Below are 20,325 nucleotides of genomic sequence, written 5' to 3'. Positions count from 1 at the left end.
TGCCAAGCCTAGATATAATTGGCCTCCCAATGTGTAAACTTTAACTCCTAGAATTCCCAAACTATATAAGCATCACTGAAAATTCTGTAAATTTAAATGCTCAAGAATATCTGGGGTTGAGAATTTTGATTTGTATGCTGAGTTTTGATTTGATTTTTAAAGAAGAAAAAATGATTTGCTATTCTAAGGAGAAAAAAAAATTAAATCTGCAATAGAATAGAAATAATTCTAAAGACAATCTACCAAAAGGTTGTATTTCACATAATAAATAATAGTACTACAGTCCTCCTGTAGTGGCCATAATTGGGACCCACAATTTGATTGTTAAATGAAGCAATCACTAAGTGAAACCATGGCTGTGCTTAATCATCTTTCTTCATCTTTCTTTTGCTTAACAGATGTTTGAAGGCCATAAATGTTAGGACTGGTTACAAAGTCACTTTTGATCACTGTATAAGACCGTTGCTCAATGAGGACTTCTTATATGAACATACATGAAAACTCAGATTCTTTAAACATTTTTATAATATTGCTTTATCTTTTATAAGGTGAAGTACTTTTTGATTTTCCCATTAATTTTAGATCAAGTGCCAACTGATTAAAAAAAAAAAACTCCTACCATTTTGGAAACAACAATATGAATAATTCAATTCACACTTATCATCAGTGTTCCAAAATAAAGTTATTGTAGTATCATTGACGACTTTTTTCAATGCCTTGTTATCTGAAACAGAGGAAGAGAGAGAGAAAAATGAATTCATTTAAGTATTTTTCATGGTTTTAAAAAAAAAATGCTGGAAAATTACCTCCTTATTTACATACAATACATGGGTTACAAAACTGTACACTGGATGAAAAATGAACAACAAACAAGAGAGGAAAAAGAAAGGTAGAAGTGTAATTGCAATGATGAGCAGCTCATTAATCATTTCAAAGAATCTTTTCTCACATTTTGATCACAACATTGGAAGCTCTTTTTCTTCCATGGGCTGATAGGCCTGGCCTACCTCTCCCAACGGGACTAAAATATAAAATGCCATTTCCACCCAGAGTTGTCTTAGTTTCTCCCATGTTTCTCGCACTGAAATCTTCACCTACCTATCAACCACAGTTTCTAGGAAGCTGGGATACAAGTTGTGGGATGAGGGAAGCTGGTATAGCAAGTGAAACCAGTTTCTGGCTTTCAGCTGTTAAATGGGAATTCCTAATTCTCTGAAGATTGCTAAATCTTCAGCTTTACATTTGAAAAGCAAAATGCCCCAGCCATTCCTATTTTAAATTTATCGCACAAATATCCTTTCAAGGGGGAGTGATACTTGGTAACACTTGAGATCTTGAGATCATGTCAAACAAGAAAGGAGTGTTTCCTATTCAGAAAATAGCTTTCTGATGAGTTACTACCAGCTCCATCTAGCTGGCAAACTCAAGAGCCACTAGGATTTCAGGAAGGTATCTTTAGTGCTAGTAAGGATGAAAACATAATTTTGAAAGTCAAAGTCAAAGTAAAGATAAGTTCAGGTTCTTGCCTAATGGCAGTAATTGGGATCATCAACTCCATCCCTAAGTGATGCAGTTGTAAAGCATGATGCCGCATGGTAGTGCTGACTTACAATGGCAATGTTGACATTTACAATTGCCATCAATACATGAATCCCACATAACTGTTAAGCAACTTGTCTGTCTGGTTTCCACAGCATTAAAGCAGGTCTATTCAGTCCATCTCATTTAGCTAAATGTAATCAATTTGTACTATGTATTGCTAAGAAGTACACTAGGATTTACCTACCACCCAAAAATGATGCTTAAGGCAGGGTTTAACAGAGTACAGAAAACATCACTTAAGAACAATCATGTAGATTTTGTTTTACTGAATTATAATTACCAGAAATGTTAACATCAATGGGGAAAAAAATCTCGCAATCGTTGCTGAACTTTGCTGTTATGTTATAGGTACGGCATTCTGTCAGTCTAGATAAAGTATTGGTCTCTTTTTTCCAATCACAAGAATTGCAGGTAACATCCAGCAAACCTACGGATCCATTAAACGTAAGATTTGCAGCACTATGATCCTCTCCAAATTTCACAGAAGGCTGAATAGTGTCTATAAGACAAAAGAACAAATCAAAGTTGGATGTCATCATTCTGAAACTTTAAAATAAAAGAATTAAATCCACAGAAGGCCACAAATGTACGTACATCATAAGGTTACAATTTTATCCCTCTATTAATTAAACTACAGTACTCAGTACCCAGAGGAGTCGAAGCCTGCTCTGTGGCAATGACTCTACTTGTATAAAAATACAAAGCCTCTAGAACAGTGATGGCGAACCTTTTTCGCCTCGGGTGCCAAAAGCACATACGTGCCTGCTATCACACGAACTCGAGTGCCGACCCACATAACGTAATGTCCCCGCTCACCTGTGTGGACCGTGCATTTTTGCACAAGGCTTCCTTGCTACTCCCTGCTCTGGCTGCTTCCCCTTGGATAACACCCAGTGAGGGGAGAAGTTGCTCTGCCACTAACAGCAGAGATTGGGGTGGGGGTGGGGGGATGCTCAAGTGTGCTCCTGTGTCAAAAAACCTTCCCTTATCATTCTCCTGTGTAAAGATTGGGCCCTTTTTACAATGGCAGGTGTGAGTCCAGTTGCTAAATTCTCCCCTTCTATTAAAGAGGATCCTGGGCACTACAGTCAATAGACAAATGAGGAAGGGAGCTGCTGGCACAGGGGAAAGAAAAGCAGCAAGGAAATAAGGAAAAGCAGCTTTTTCCCCTCAAGGTGGCTGCTCTGTTTCCCCCCCTCCCCCGTGCTAGCACAGAGGATCCTGCCTGGTCCCTGAAATCCAAAGGGAAATGAGGAAGAGAGCAATGTGCATGAGGGAAAGACAAGCAGCAAGGAAATAAGGAAAAGCAGCTTTTTCCCCTCAAGGTGGCTGCTCTGTTGCCCTTTTCTCCATTTCAGCACCACTCCATGGAGCCTGCCCCACCCCCCATCGCCCAGGTCCTCGCTTCTCCCAAGCATTTCTTTGCCTATTTAATTTCCCCTCTGTAGCATTTTTCCATCGTGTTTCTTGCCATTTTGGACAGGAAAACAAAGTTTGTGGGACTAAAAAAACTCCTTTCAATCAATCAATTCCAACTTTGCGAGATCTCTCCCCCCCCCCCAAGTTGTAATTGATTGAAGTTTTGTTTTAGTCCCACAAACCTTGTTTCTCTGCACACGATGGCAAGAAACGCGATGGAGCTGGAAATCAGGTAGGCAAAGAAATGTTTGGGAGAAGCGAGGACCTGGGCGATGGTGGGTGGGGCAACCTCGATGCCATATCACTGAAATGGAGAAAAGGGCAACAGAGCAGCCACGTTGAGTGAAAGAAGCCTCTTTTCTTGCCGCTTGTCTTCTCCCCCTCCCCCCTGCTGGCAACTCTCCTAATTTCCCTGTGGATTCAAGCGATCGGGCAGGATCCTTTTTAGTAGCAGGGGAGGAGGGGGGAACAGAGCAGCCAGCACGAGTGAAAGAAGCCTCTTTCCTTGCCGCTTGTCTTCTCCCCCCCCCTTGCTGGCAACTCTACTCATTTCTCTGTGGATTCAAGCGATTGGGCAGGATCCTTTTTAGTAGCAGGGGAGGGAGGGGGGAACAGAGCAGCCAGCACGAGTGAAAGAAGCCTCTTTCCTTGCCGCTTGTCTTCTCCCCCCCCCCTTGCTGGCAACTCTACTCATTTCTCTGTGGATTCAAGCGATCGGGCAGGATCCTTTTTAGTAGCAGGGGAGGAGGGGGGAACAGAGCAGCCAGCACGAGTGAAAGAAGCCTCTTTCCTTGTCGCTTGTATTTCCCCCTCTCCCCTGCTGGCAACTCTACTCATTTCTCTGTGGATTCAAGCGATCGGGCAGGATCCTTTTTAGTAGCAGGGGAGGGAGGGGGGAACAGAGCAGCCAGCACGAGTGAAAGAAGCCTCTTGCCGCTTGTCTTTCCCCCATTCCGGCAGCTCTCTCCTCATTTCTGGTTTGCATTGGGCTGTTTTTCGCCCTTTGGAGGCTTCAGGGAATCCTCCGAAGATTTTTAAAAAAACTATCGAAAATCAGCTGGCCAGCAGGCGCATGCGCAATGGAGCTGACAGGGCAATGCCTCACGTGCCCTCAGAAATGGCTCTGCGTGCCGCCTGTGGCACGCGTGCCATAGGTTCGCCATCACGGCTCTAGAATCAGTGTAATCTACATTTTTCTTGTTAGATTTATAAAGCCACCTCAAATCATTCTTCAAGGCCCTTGATGTGTTTACTCAATCTGGATTAGGTTTTCCTAGACTGCTTAAGTAGTGATTAAAAATAAATTATGGAAATTTGGCCTAACTTGTTCTTATAATTCTTTAGGGGGTGGGAAACATACTCATTTTTTTCTTTGCATCTTATCGATTCAAGCATTAACAATGATGGAACAAAGCTATCTCTGAGACCATACCAGTGGTGGGTTGCAGGCAGTACACCCCGCTACATGCATACCGGTGCCTGCCGGAAGCAGCAGCCATAGTATCGGAATGGTGCTTTGGAGGGGCCGCCTGCCCACCCTCCTTCCTTACCTGTATTTGAAGGAAATAGGCCATCTGCACATGTGGGCTCAGCGTACGGTGCCTGTGCAATGCTCTGCTGAGCAGCTGGAGCGTCGCAGGCGGTGGGTGCGCATGCATGCGCAGCTCATGTGTCCGTGGTGCACGCCCGGCTCCCGTTGCAGCATGCCAGTTGCAATGGGAGCTGAAACCCACTACTGGACCATACAACATATCCTTGACTTCAACAGAGGCTAACAGATCCAAAGTCTCAAAGTATGCTTCCAAATGACCTTTTCTGGATATTTTCATTCTCAAACAGATAGACACTTACCTTACATAGTTTTAATACTCTATCCTCCAGGAAGTAGAAGAAAGAGGGGTAGATCAGCAACATTTTCATTCTAGAAGAGAGTTTCTCAACTTTGGCTGTTTTACGATGTCTGGACTTGAACTCAGAACCCAGAATTCCCCAGTATGTTTAGCTGAGAATTCTGGCAGTTGTAAACCACACAGGTTTTCAAGGTTGAGAATCACTGCCCTAGATCGAAGTTGATGCTACTTAGAGTGACATGGTCAAATGTGGCTTATCCAGGGCTCACTTTTATTTTATTAAATCAAAATCTGTACTTGTTGTAATTGTTACGTTTATATAAGCATTTAATTTTTGATTTTCAAGAATGAAAAAGTATTAAAGAGCAAAAGAAATCAATTCCATCATCATTCAATTAAAACCAGTATCATTTAAACCAGTTAACAATTAAATGCTTGGAAAAAAAATGTGTTGGAAATTTCGGGTTGGCATTTGTTTGTTTGTTTGCCATTTTCCTAAATATTAAAAGAGTGCAGACCAAACAGACATTCCTGGGGAAAATCTTCAGTAACTTGGGAGCCTCAAGCAGAAAGAAGTACCTAATACCAGAACTTCTTCTAAAAGGATCTATTCTGCTGATCTGAGAAACCATCTTCTTTATAGCAGGCAATACAGTCCTTCAATTATTCAGTCCCTCAGGCATGCTTGACTCTAAAGTCAACATCAACACCCAAAGATACTTTTCAAAAAAGAACTGGATTTTTGTTGTTGTTGTTATTTTTTCCTTGGAAAACATTTCACTTCTCATCAAGAAGCTTCTTCATTTCTGACTGAATGGTGGGGAATAATATAATAAAAACTTACCACAAGCCTTACGACGGTCTGCAAAGAAAAAAAAACAAAAATAAGAGAAAGTCATTTGTAACAAATGCCTCTAAGTGAATTTTTTTTTAATATTTACATATTCATGTGCATTAATTCACTGTGTTCTGGTTGAGATTGTGAAGATTACATAATATGTTCCATTGCTTAATGGAATTATTTCATAATTTCATCAAAACAATAATTGGATATTCAGTATCTTGCTAGATTTGGGATGTGGCTCATAAACCATGCTGAAATGTTCTGCCCCATTAATGACATCAGACCTCAGCAGACATTAATTTTAGGATATAATCTATACCTGAAGTTTTAATAGGTACCTCAGCAATTCTTGGCTGTTTCAGAATCCCCAGACCCTTAGATTAGATAAGGTTAGTTGGACTGCTCCAATCAGTTGCAGAATTTCTAACAGCTTCACAGCAATTAAATTTAAATGCAGATAATCTTCAGTTTACCACCAGAATTGGGAATGTAATTTTTGTTGTAAATCACTATGATCAAATTGAGTCACCCCATGAACAGAACCAATTTTATGAAATTGTTAGGGTGTTGGGAAGAGAGTCAAGTGGTCACAGCTTCCCCAAGGCGGATTTTTGGCCGTATTTGATAAGAAACTGGCAAAAAAGAAGCTTGTATATTGCGGTCACATGGCCACAGACATTGCAACTGGTTGCAAAGAGAGTCAGTTGCCAAGTGCCCAAATTATGATCATGTGACTGCAGGGGAAGGTGCGACAGTCATAAGGGTGGGTACATGTCATAAGTTGCTTTTTATGAGACTTGTAATTTTGAACCATTGTTAAACAAATTGTCATTAAGTCAAGGACTTCCTGTAACTGGGTAATTACCCAATACACTACACAAACAAGCTTATCAAGAGTAACCATATTGTAAACTTGCCTTATGCAAATTTCAGGAAACCTTTTGCCAAACATACATCATAGCTGAATTTAATTACCTTGCATGCAAGATTGAATGGGAGCCAGGTAATAAATAATACGTCCACCATCCTCTTTTTTAAACATGCTCAGAATCTTCATTAAGGTTGTGGCACAGTAGAACATAGTTGCTTTCTACTGTCCTTGCCACAAGAGGCAACAGCATTCCACATGCTGCACCATCCTAAAACCTCCTTCTATTACAGTGGAAGGCACACATCAAAACCTTCACAAAGCTCTATGATCTTTATTTAGTGACTGGGAGTTATCTGCTAATTTGGTGGAAAATGTATGCTGTACCAGCAGATTCTAATATACTGCAAAACTCAATTCATCTCCAGCTGTCATTCAATATTACATATTCATATACATGTACTGTTTGAGAATTTTTAGCAGAATTATTATATACAGATCACAGCAACTTGAAGGGCACACTATAGTGAGCCAGTTTATAGTCAACTGGCCTCTTCCACTGACTCTGATGACTCTAACAGCAGCAATGGGATTAGATCAGGGGTGTCCAAACTTGGCAACTTTAAGACTTGTGGCTGGGGAATTCTGGGAGTTGAAGTCCACAAGTCTTAAAGTTGCCAAGTTTGGACACCCCTGGATTAGATCATCCTATGGAAATATTGCTCAAGCTAATTGAAGATGTTAGATACATTACTCCAAGCTCCAATCTTAAGGCTGTACTTGAAACATATTTGGAAGCTTGTAAAGCTCACAGTTTTTAATTGATAATTAATGTTATGGTTGTCTATGTACTCAGTTGAGATCCATATATAGCAATCATGCAGAAATGCATTGCCATTATTAGAGTAATCATAGGTTTGGATTGTCACAATGCTCCTTCATGTTTTTGGAGATGCATACATGGGCATCTCTTCATCCAGTACGATGAAGCAAACTGCAAGTATCTGATCTAGTTGATTTGTCAAAACCAACTAAGAAATTCTTCTTAGTAAGCATGAAGAGAGAGGTTTTATTAGGATGGGAGCTTGAAAAGGGGAGAGCAACCTTAATATTTTGTTTTTCCTTGAAGACGTTTTGCTTGGTGTGGTGGTTGAGGCACCAATCTAGAAACCAAGGAAACCAAAGGTTCTAGTCTTACCTTAGGCACAAAGCCAATTGCTTGACTCTGGGCCAGTCACTCTCTCACTACCCTAAAAAGAAGGCAAAGGCAAACCACTACTGAAAATCTTGCCAAACAAGCTCCAGTGATCTGTCCAGGAGTCAACACTGACTCAAAGAGACAAAACAACAACAACAGCCCCCAAATCAACTACTTTATGAATTTTAGCTCTTCATTCAGATTATAGGGCTGAATGCAGAATTCAGAAACAGTTTCTACATTATTAACCATTCAATTCAGTTGACTTCTACGAAAAACATTTTCAACAAATGTTCATAGGATCAAACCACACTTTAAGATTAAAGTGTGGTTTGTATTTAAAACTTTGCATGCGCAGTAAGTAAATGGGTGCAGGTTTGTCACCTATTGAGGTGGTGTTTGGGAGAGCTGAAGAGATGCTTGTTGCAGTGCCAGTGGTTGGAGTAAAGAAAGTACTCCCATCATCTGCCAAGAAATAAACAGAATGTTAGCATCACATCCAGAAATAACTGCTAATATATTTCCCATCTAAGGAAATAATTTCAAAGGTGAAAGGAAAGTTGCCATGTTGCTTTTCCAAATCAAAAGTAGAAAAATATATGATGTAGTATTACATGCTACATCAATCTATTACACAAGAACAGAGCTTGCATTCTGAACAAACATGCACACATCTAATGTTAATTTAAGGTGAAATCCTTCTACTTAATTGGAGATTATGACACCTCACAGTGGTTGTATCAGAGGTAATGATGAACAATGGTCTACCATGATGGTAATCAGATTAGGGCCAAATTAGCCTTTTTTTTCACCCCATGGCTTGCTGTAAAGAAACAAGCTATTAAGAAAAATGTCGCAAATTTGATAGAGCAGTCATGAAGATTTTAGAAAAGATATTTACATGCTATAATATTTTTACACTGATTGCGCAACCCATATTAATTGTTGAATTCAGTACACTTTGAATGTAATAATACATTGATTTCAACACTACTGAATCAGTGATTTTCTAACTCCCTAGTACTACAATATCCTATGCTAATTTATAAGACTTTCCCTTAAAAAAATTAAAAATCGCATTGAGGTTAGGGTTGGACAAGAAATAATATGCCATTTATGTTGTTAATCTCTTTCTTTCAACTATTTTGAAGGGTTTAGACTTTTACTATTCTTTTACTATTTATAATGTTTTTATTTATTTATCCCTATTAAACATCTCAGCATTTTCTATGCCTTTGACTCTTGTAACGTCTTTACAAAAAAATACTGATCACTGATCATAATAAATATACTACTGCTAATCTATATCTAATCTATTAATATGCTAATCTAAATATCATAAGGGTTGGGAAACTTTGTGGTACTGTAGCTGCTCACTCTAGGTTTTGCAGACAGAAGAAGGACCCAAACCCAGAACATGTTTTCACAGCATGTTTACTCTTCCTGCATCAGTCCAATCAAGTTTTTCAACTCACATAGATATGTACCCACAGTGGCAGACACAAACATACACACACAAGTTGCTTGAAGCTTCCAGGGGCTTTAATGCATAGATGTCCTGCTTTCCATGGTCATAGCACATAATTTGTCTATCAGACTGCTACAACTTAATCAGGCAGCAGTCTTATACATCATCCTTTCCCAATGTGATGCTCTCTAAATATAGTGGATCAGCTCCCATAATTCCCCCAGCCTGCATTGTTAAAGTATAGATTACTAAGCACCCTGGGAGCTGGAGTCCAGCACATCAGAAGACTGCTCAGGCTGAACAAGGTTGTGATGCATACTATCTGAGAGTCTCACTGAAGTCAAAGGGACTTTGCCAAGCCTTCACAACTACACAATTGGTTGAAATATTGCTCTCTTGCAATTTTGCAAAAAAAGGAGGATGCTACATTATTCAGATGACCAATGTCCTATAACTTATGCTTCGGCTTGTAGAAGCCCCTCCTCCCCAAACAAATAGAGGTTGACTTTCAACATCTTAATTCTATGTTAACATTTGATTTATTTGTCAAATTTAGGTACTGTCCATCTCACTCTGAGTCAGATACATAATGTTGCATATTGGCCCAAGCATCCTAGTATCCATTATTTGGTTATCTTAGTGCAGAGGTGTCAAACTCACAGTGTCACGTTGTCATCATGTGATGTAGCTCGACTTTTCCTCCCTTCGCTAAACTGGGGGTGGGCGTGGCCAGCGTGTGATGCTTCCGGTCCATGGCCACAAGTTCAACAAGTTTCCGTCTTAGTGCATAGTCATAGCACAGGCGTCCCACTAATTGTTTCACTTATTGCCACACTAAGCAAATGGTGTTAACATTCCTGAATCTCAAAATTTTCAGGAGGAGGAGGAGAAGGTAATTCTGAATATTGCTTGACAGCTAAGGCTAGCTGAAGTCTCCCTAGAGGTTCAGCCTTTGCTGGTGCATAAAACAAAGTAGACTTAAGGTCAGCTTGTGCCTTGATGAGATACATCACTTTTCACACTTTTCCGTGTATTTATCTCTCAGGCACTATAGAAAGAGCTTCTGCCTCATTTCCTACTTATTATCTAGCTTCATATATGAACAACCTTTGCTAGCCTGATGCCATCCAGATGGGTTGGGAGGAGTTCCCAGTGTACTCAGTGTATCAGTCTCAGTCTATGGGAATTTGGAGAGTTTTAGGTCTAACACAGGGTCTAACACAGGGATGTCAAACTGATGGCCCAGGGGCAAGCCACACCCACCCCAGCTGGTCTTGTGCAGGCCATGCCCACCCCAGCTCCGCAAATGGGAGAAACATCATGAAACAGTACGTGATGGCAACGTGATGGCACAAGTTTGACACCCATAGTCTAACACATCAGAAAGGCGCCAGGTTGGGGGAAGCTGACATAGGGACTGACCATTCCAGACAGAGAGCAGAGCTGTCACCATTACCTGTATTTCTGCATTGCAACTTAGTATAATCAAGCATCCCAATAAAATGCTTCCAGCCCTATGGAATTCAATTTTACAACGTAGAAACAGAGCTTTCCCATTGAAAACAGACAATATTTACAAGGCATTATGACCTGAAATTCTCAGTTTAGTCTAATTTCCTTATGCCTGAATCACTAAAGCAAACCTGAGATAGTGAGGGAAGCAGTTGTAGCAATGAAAGCCACACTCTCTTTGCTAAGAGAGGTTTCAGTAAAATTAACAGCCTGAGAAACAGGAGGAGGCACTGTTTCGTTGGTTGGAGAACCAGGCTTTGCTTCAAAGGTGCTTGCAGGTGAGAATGGAGTGGTGCGTGAAGGTGTCAATGAAAAGTCAGGAGTTGCTTTTCCTATGGAGGGCAGATAAGGAATGGGGGGAAAATATCAGCATTATTGTAAACAGATTTTTTTTTAAAAAAAAATACCCCAAATTGATTTGGTTCACTCGGAAATGTATGAAACACAGTACAGGTAGTCCTCGATTTACAAAGCTCATTTAATGGCCGTTCAAAGTTACAATGGCACTAAATGAAGTGACTTATGGCTGTTTTCCACAGTTATGTTCTTTGCAAAATTCCCATGATCATATGATCAAAATTCAGACGCATGTCATCATCTTTTGGGACCTTCTGACAAGCAAAGGTCAATGGGGAAACCAGAATCACTTAACGACTGGGTTACTAACTTAACTGCTGCAGTAATTCATTTAACAACGGTGACAAAAAAGGTTGTAAAATGGAGGGGGGAAACTCAATAAATATCTCACTTAACAACACAACCTTTGGGCTCCATTGTGGTCATAAATCGAGGATTACCTGTAATGTTTATAATTAAACATTGCAAAACATAGATCTACTCACCCATTCCTCATTTCATTACTCTAATATTACTTCCTTCCTTAAATTTAGCAATTCTGCCTCCGTTAAAGGCAGTTAAACGTTTAAATACGTTTACACTTTAGAAGAATACAACACTGATTTTCTGATAAGGTTTATTGTAGCCGCAATGTGCATTTTTAGCACTTTTAACCCTTCTAATTCTTCAATTATATTGTTATTATTTTTGAAAAAAACATTCTGGAAGTTGCAGCATATTAAATATATTAAATTGAAATAAGACGAGCTTCACTCATCAGAAAGTCATGAAAATCACTCCAAAAGGTAGTAAAAACAATTAGAACATAATTAACTGAAGTACATTTTTCAGTATTTGCCCCTTGGAAAGAAATTGTTTGAGAGAGAAAAGACACCATTCATTTATACTGTTAGCATATCATTCAGCAACCACATTTCTGAATGCAGTTTACAAAACCAGTAAAAGTATAAGATACAGACATAGACAGGATTGGGATTCTACCGGTTCAGTAGAAGATCAGTGCACGCGCTCAGCGAACCAGTTGTTTAACCGGTAAGATCCCATCCCTGAACATAAAGCATAGTCACACATCTCAGTTGCACCTATACTATGCTCAGGCAGGTTTGGTGAAATCATTTAAAGAAAATCTTATCCAGACTGAGATACGCTTCCCACAGCTTGCAAGATATGCAAGATATAAAATGATAAGCTACCACATCCGCCATTGGACAAGGTCTCTGCTGCTGTGCCTTGCCATTATTCTCTCCCCCTCCCAAAAAAATAACAACAATTGTGAATTATTTTCTCTTCTGTGAGTGGGTCTTCTGGGGCTCACATGCACGCACACCCACACCCACAAATATCTACACTCTTGTGTATAAGTCTATGTGAGTGTACATTTGTGTACACACTTATACACCAAGGCATCCACAACAAACTAGTTTAAACAGATAAGAACACTTGAGATGACATAAGATGGAAAAGTGTATTTCAGAGAAAGAACAGAAAATCTCACCTTGAAGTTGTTTTTATAAATCAGAATGTCAAGCTTGGAAGCATCTTTTACAGTGGGCCTCAAGCCTGCCACATATTCCACTGTGGGAAAGTGAGGGGGGATTGTATGGAGCATGGGAGGGATGTAGTCAAAATAACATTCTTTCTCAGTGAGTCAAGGTCATTTTGCCCCTGCACCTGGAGTGGCGTGACTGGGAGGAATCTTCCTCTGGACAGTGACTGATTGGGCCATGTGATGAACATGCGGGTGCTGGGGCAGGATCTTGAACTTTCAACTGGATGGGGAAAACCTGGAAGCTTTCAGATTCGGGTTTTCCCAGATGTGCCAACATGGCTTCTTTAATAAATTGGAACTTAGAGGAATACCTAGTTTCGGACTCTTATTTGATTGAGGATACTATTTGGAACTCTGACACAGAAATCCCTAGACGATGGCATTGTACATTTTTGCCTTCCTATTTTGGCAAACTCATAAGTACTACAACAAAATTAAATTAACAACACCAGAGAAAACAAGGAAAGCCAAACTAAACAAATACTTCCCAAAAATGTGGAGAGACAAATGTAATGTTAAAACCATTAAAGGTTAGTACCATTTTTTTTCTTTTTACAACCCTATAATCCCTTGCATCAGGTTGGAGTCGGGGCAACTGAATGGAGCCAAGGGTTTACTGGCCAGATGCCCTTCCTGATGCCTACATGGAATTCACAGCAGATACTTTCTTTTTGTGTCCTGATAGAGAAACATCTGCCTCTGCCTAGGATCGAACTCTCAGCCTCCTGATTGTGAGGCAAGCATCCTAACCTCTAGGCCACCACGCTGCTCAAAGGTTAGTACCATTGAATAATGTTATAAAATCAATTAAGGATAGAATGCAAATCTCTTCTGTTTTTGTTCACTTTATAGCAACTTAATTTCAAAACTGTAATCATACATTTCCATCCCATTGCCCTCATTTCTTAGCAAGGAAGGATGTTCAGGAGGATGTTGCTGATGAATGGCTATTGTGGCATAAGATCATATTCCATAAAAAACAAAGATTTCACAAAAACAAATTAAATACACGTAGTGCTTACCATTTGTTGCTTTCATAATAGATGTTGTTCGTGGTGGTGTTGATTGGCCTAAGAAGGAGGAAAAAGGAGACATGAATACATGCATTTATTTATTTTTATTTGAAATCTATATTTGCCACATGGCGAAATGTAACTGAAGGGTAGTGTTTCCCAGTATTCTGTATTGGCTAATCTTACTATATCAAATGTAATTCAAATGATGTAATCTGCTTAATCCACATTATTACATGACCATGACATGACATGCAAGATGATATTGTAGCTTCCATACAACAGATGCATACCTTCCTTCAAGCTCTTGGAGAGAGACATAGTTGTTAATATGACATGCCCTCAGACTAGAGACTTTGTGATTCAATAAGTTAACTCTAACATAAGCAAACCTCAATCTCACATAATACCTTTGTGGGTTTTCTGGGAATCAGGTTCAACTCTGTTCATACTGTACATGTTAAAAATACTAACATAGGTTTATCGATTTGAAATAAAGGGTGCCCACCTCATCCAACATAAGCAGTTTTGAAAACTTTATTACTTTCAGCTGCCAGTTTGTATCTAAGGAATATTTTAACTGATTGAAGTTCCCTTCTCACCTCTTATGTAATGATACATTTGATTTATAACCTGTTTTTGTTTTAAAGATGGAGGCTAACAAAACTTAAAGTACACAATAAAATGTTAAAATGTAAGTTAAATGGAATGCTACACTGCATTAATAGCCAAACAAAAGAGAACCCACACTGGTTCACGCTCAAGCTTTTGAGATTGTCCACAACTGAATTCACTTGTTGGTTCGGGGAAAATAAGTCCCTTACTTAAGACTTCTTATCTCAAGTTTAGGGAAGTCACTGTCAGTCCTGTCAGGTTCTTTGACATTGTCGTATTGCTTGAATGGAATAAGATGAGATGACAGTCACAGGGCAGCTTTAAATAATGCCAACACCTTAAAACAGCATTCTGGAATCTGTAGAGAGTAATGTGTCATTCATAATGATTTCTCCTAAAACTCACAGTAAAAGCCTCTTTGAGCACCTCAAGGTAAAAAACCTCTTTGAGCAGACCATCAGATTCCAGGTTAGAAAATGGTAATTTAGTCAATCCTTTTTAGTTTCTTGAATGTAGGGAAAGAAAAATATGTGAATGTATAGGTACCCACACAAACATTCATCCATTGTATACACAACAGACACAACAAGTTATCTATAGAGACTGATATGCTCATTGTACTATAGATCTTCAACTTCTGACTGGTCACTTAGCAATTGTTTGAAGTTACGACAGACCCCGAAAAATCTATTTATGACCTGGATTCAAAGTTCCAGTGTCTTCCCCCCTCCCCCGGGGTCACATGACCACATTATGGATGCTCACCAAAGGGCCCACATTTATAGCCATTTGCAGGGCGCTGCAATCTTATCACTGCGATTTATAACATTTTTTCTGGAAATGGATGTTTAGCAAAAACTGCCCCAAAACAAACAATGGATTGACTTAACAACCACAGTATTCGCTCAATGACCACTGCAAAAGAGGTCTAGTTATGTGGCTTTACAACCATGATGGCTTACAACTGGAATTGTAATTACAGTCTTAAATTGAGGACCACTTTCATATCATGATTTGCTTCATTAGATCACAATAAAGCATAACTCACAAACCACAGTGACTATATGTTAAACCCAAAACAAATAAACCAAATTGTGATTTAATATGAGGGATGAGTCCAGCACAATCAACTACCTACACAGATACCGCCAGATACAAAATAAAGTAGCCACATAGAAAGACAGAGGCAGAGAAAGAATGCAGCTGATGCATTTCTGTGTTGTGTATATATCGTATGTCCACATAAGTAAGTATAATCTTTATTGTCATTGTACTTAAATTCAACAAAATTGGTTTTAACCTCACTGGTGCAAAATTATAACAGAAATGAAAAAAGAAAGAAAAAGAAAAAAAACTAGCGTGTGCATGGAGTGATTGTGGGTTGTATTTAAAAGTCTGACAGCCCAAGGATAGAAACTATCTTTAAACCTGTTTTTTCGGCTGGCTATACTTTGATGTCTTCTGCCCGATGGTAGAAGTGCAAAGAGACACTGACAAGGGTGTGAATCATCTCTGAGTATCTTCCTTACTCTGCTAAAGCAGCGAGATCTGGCGATGTCATCCAGTGGTGTCACAGGGCAACCAATGGTTTCTGTGCCGAATTGATCACTCTCTGTAGTGCCTTCCTGTCCACAGTTGTTAGACCAGCATACCATGCTGTAATACAATATGTGAGGACACTTTCTATGGTGGACCGATAGAAAGAGGTCATCATCCACTGTGCCACCTGATTTTTTCGCAGGACTCTAAGGAAATGAAGTCTCTGTTGGGCCTTTCCAATCACCAGAGTCGTGTTGTTTTTCCAGGTGAGATCTTGACTAATAAGCACTCCCAAGAATTTAAAAGAGGAAACTCTCTCAACAGAGCCCCCCTTGATATACAGTGGGGCAGGTTCCTCTCTGTGCTTCCGGAAATCTAGCACCATCTCCTTTGTCTTACTAGTATTTAGATGTAAGTTGTTTCTTGAGCACCATGCGGACACCTTCTGGACTTCTTCCCTGTATGCTGATTCGTCCCCTCCAGTTATGAGACCCAGTACTGTTGTGTTGTCTGCAAACTTTATTATGATGTTGGATGGATCAGAGGATATGCAGTCGTATGTATACAGCGAGTACAGGTATGGGCTGAGCACACAGCCCTGAGGGGAGCCTGTGCTGAGCTCCAGCGTGGAAGATGTAAAGGACCCAACCCTTACTGTTTGTGGACGCTCCATCAGGAAGTCTTTGATCCATTCACAAGTGAGGGGAGGGAAATTCAGGTCAGTCAACTTTTCAATGAGAATTCCTGGTAAGATGGTGTTAAAGGCCATAGAGCTATAGTCTATAAACAGCATTCTGACACAATACATGTGAATATAAGTAAGATTTATATACTATGTGTTGGGATAGAAAGTTTATTAATACTTATAGACCGTTATTCAGCTGTGAAAGGTACAGTAACTAGACGACAGCCATCGGGTTATTCTTTTTGCTATCTTTACTCTCCCTTGAGTTTTTTAAAAAGCATTTAATAAGAAATCAGTAGATGGCACCATAACATAACAAACTCCAACAAACGCTAAAAAACTCTGTGAGGTAGAAATCAGTTTCACTATAACAAGGTAGCTATGAGCCACCCAGGCAATTGATGAGGAGATCTGCTTTTAAAAGACAAAGATGTAAAAACCCTATGGCTGTGATCACATCTAGCTAGTTATTTATATTTTACACAGTTTACCACGGTTTAGGGAAGCTTATATGATTGGAACTTCAGCATAAATATGATATTTGTAAGAAAACATTGCTAACTTTTGGCATGTTTTTGACAATAAAACTGATTTACTGATATGAGATCATCTTGGGGCCCATTGTTTTTTTTTTAAGTCATTATCTTAGAAACTACAATTAAGTAGTCACAACAGATTCGGGCTACAAAAAACCAGGTGACCAACAGCAAAAATTTGCCATCTAATTTTTCCAGCCCACGCGTGGTCTGCCTTCAACAGGGTACTAAACCTTTCTTAAATAGAAAGAGATGGCTGCCAGTAACATGTCTTGAAATGAAGGATCTTTCATGCAAGATGATCTAATGCAGGGGTGTCAAACTCAATTTCATTGAGGGCCGCATCAGGGTAGCATTTGACCTCAGGTGGGGGCATGGGCAGGTTGGACATGGTCAGCTCAATGTCACTTGTGTCGGGAGCGCCTGTGGTGGTCCAAGCACTCTGCCAGCGAAAACAGGCATGCCGCCCTCCCAAGCTCCGTTTTCACTGGCAGAGAGTTGCAGAAGGCTGTGGCAGCCAAAAACAGGAGCCCATTTTTGCTGTTTCCAGGGCAGCCACGTGGGCCAGATCTAAGAACCCCGTGGGCCAGATTCAGCCCCCAGGCCTTGAGTTTGACACCCCTGAATTAAGGGCTATAAACTCTAGAGGCCAGAAAAATAACCTTTCTGCAGTTCACTGCAAATCCTCCAAAACTGGAAGGAGTTTCAAACTTTTGAAATGTATATAAAATAAATTTCAAGGAGTGGGGGAAGGATTGTTACTGATGTATCAATCTGTATGATGGTGTGCCTGCATGACTTTATGTGCCTATATATCAGATGCCAAGCATGCATGCAAAATGCTAATGCGCTGATAACAGCCTATCCGGGCAGTCCAGCATCATGGGAGATGATTGAACCCAGTTTCCAACAACCAAATCTACTGTAAAATTAGCATCTTATGCAAGCTTATTGAGAAATAAACCCTTCTCGGATTACATCCGAATGAGTCTATACAGTACAACAGCTATTCCCAGCGCAATGCCGCAGATGTCCAAACTGAAGTCATACATAGCTGCCTTTCTAGGCAGGTGAGGCAGGAAACATGAGCTAATTCTACTTCATTGTAAAGCTATATTAAGAGAATTGTGTTAGTCTGAAAGTGTAATTCTCCCTCCATTTCTTTTACAGTCTGAGAAGCTGAGGAGGGTCTCTTTTGAGCCTCTCATCCTGTCCAGTATCCAGTTGCCAACTATGGTGTCTCTTACCTGATCACTCCCTAGGCAGCATTTCTTGGCCCATTCTCCCAAGATCTTTCTCACCTACGATTACAATACCAGAAGGGAAATGGGTGGAAGGTGGAGAGAGCTGGTGTGAAGAACTCAGTTAAACATTTTGTTGTTGCATTTTGCTTTAAAAGAAGACTGTGGTCAAACTGCTAGATTCAAAGGCTAGTCTTGCACAAAGAGTTGCCAATCAAATGAAAGCAGCATCTGGAAAGAAATCATTGGGTGTCATGTCATGGAATGGGCCAGAAAATTCTTACATCAGAAAGAGACGAAAATATGTTTGGCTTGGTCAGGAGAACCTATGAATATTGCAACTGCTTTGCAAATATTGGCTTATATTGGCTGATGTACTAGAGGTGGCATGCAGCGCTCTCTTTATGGGCACGTGCACCATCACCAGCTGCTCTCCCTACTTCCATCATGCACACGCACAATGGCCAACTGCTCTCTTCTGGGTTCCAGTGCATGCATGCATGCTAGCCAGCTGGTCTTTGTAAGAAAGCAGCTGGCTGGTGCGCATACATGCTAGAACAGTTATCCGGTACACATATGCGGGATGGAACCCAGAAAGTCAGCTGGCTGGCGCACATGCGCGTGTCAGAATCCAGAAGAGAGCAGCTAGCTGGTGCGCATGCATGCCAGAAGAGTTGACCGGCACACATATGCAGGATGGAACCCAGAAGAGCAGCTGGCCGCTGTTCATGAGCACCAGCCAGCTGCTTTCTTCCCGGTTCTGGCACTCTGGGTGCACACTCGGACACTCCAGTTTCAGCATTTGGTGCCGAAAAGGTTAACCATCACTGGCTTAAAACCTACTTCACATTGCTAGCAAGCTCATTCAACCTGCACAGTTCCTCAATTAACCTCCTAAGTGCAGCTGATATTTAGAAGAGGAAATTCTTAAAGCATCTTCTGAGGAACACCCACCACCAGAAGCTGTAAAACAAGGGTGTCAAACACACAGCATCATGGTGGCTTCATGTGATGTATTGGGACCTTTTTTGCCTTTGCTAAACTGGACGGGGGCGGAGCCAGCAGATGACATCCTGCCTGCGGGCTGCAAGTTTGACAACCCTGCTCTAAAAGAAGGGGCATGTGGACCCGTAATGGGGATATGCTGAAAATAAAAACAGCTTTGCTAAACATGTCAGTGTGAGATCAGGTTTTGCTGAGCGGAAATCAGATACAATCTGAATTCTATGTCAAACAACAGATCACACCTGGTCTACAGTGACATGAGTTCAAGCATATGGATCTAAGATGTAAAGCCTTTTTCTACACTTTCTCCATCTGCAAAACAATCCCACCCGCCCAGCCCCTTCTTGCTCCATTATTTTAACATGGAAATATTAAATTTTAATATGCAGAACATGGTTAAAAAGTCAAGAAGGCAACCATTAATATATGATTCAGCCTCTGCCTGTTTTTAATGTATCACTCTATCAGAGCAGTAAGAGATTGTATCCTCACAGCCTCCACTTTGCCATTTTTTTTTTACCATATCCTGGAAAGCTCTGAAACTGGAAAAGAATAACTTAGCAGTGCTGGGGTGTGTGACTTTGAGCAATATGCTTAACCAGCATCATCCTTTATCTTACTGTATATAATTGTATGGATAAGTTTGGATTTTAATTAAGATAAAACCCTTTAAAGTTATTAATAGAATGAGCCTACATATAAACACAGGTAATAAATATTAATAGACTTTTAAAAACCAGCTTAGATATTTCTGCAAAGTTGATCAGGAATGAGACTTATCAGACATAATAAAGAATGAAGACATCAATGGTTGAAGTCATCCTCTTTCTATTACTTGATCAAAGTTCTGGGCCAACATATGGCTATGTGGCAAGGTTAAAGTAATTCTGACCGACAGAATTGAAAGCTGAAGTCGCTCGTGACTAGGGGTGAACAACCCAGTCCATTTCAGTTTCACCAAGGCTAATTATTTTTTCACCCCATATTTGGCTCATCTTGTTTTCAAGAAGCTTTGCTTGATTGC

At 40.3% G+C, this 20,325-nt stretch overlaps 1 protein-coding gene across 1 annotated transcript in view; it reads right to left on the bottom strand.

Moving 5' to 3' along the window:
- Positions 1 to 20,325, bottom strand: part of PTPRC (protein tyrosine phosphatase receptor type C) — a 96,594-nt gene that overhangs the window by 35,252 nt on the left and 41,017 nt on the right. The window contains exons 3-8 of the mRNA XM_081946449.1: positions 13,690 to 13,737; positions 10,893 to 11,093; positions 8,166 to 8,246; positions 5,716 to 5,733; positions 1,883 to 2,101; positions 620 to 724 (exon numbers count right to left, since the gene is read on the bottom strand). Of these exons, the coding sequence (XP_081802575.1) occupies positions 620 to 724; positions 1,883 to 2,101; positions 5,716 to 5,733; positions 8,166 to 8,246; positions 10,893 to 11,093; positions 13,690 to 13,737 (672 nt within the window). The remainder of the gene's footprint in view (positions 1 to 619; positions 725 to 1,882; positions 2,102 to 5,715; positions 5,734 to 8,165; positions 8,247 to 10,892; positions 11,094 to 13,689; positions 13,738 to 20,325) is intronic.

Source organism: Natrix helvetica (assembly GCF_964273705.1).
Source record: "Natrix helvetica genome assembly, chromosome: 3".
Classification (NCBI taxonomy): Eukaryota; Metazoa; Chordata; class Lepidosauria; order Squamata; family Natricidae; genus Natrix; species Natrix helvetica.
The sequence above is the reverse complement of the archived record's forward strand: the minus strand, read 5'-3'. Positions and strand labels throughout refer to the sequence as shown.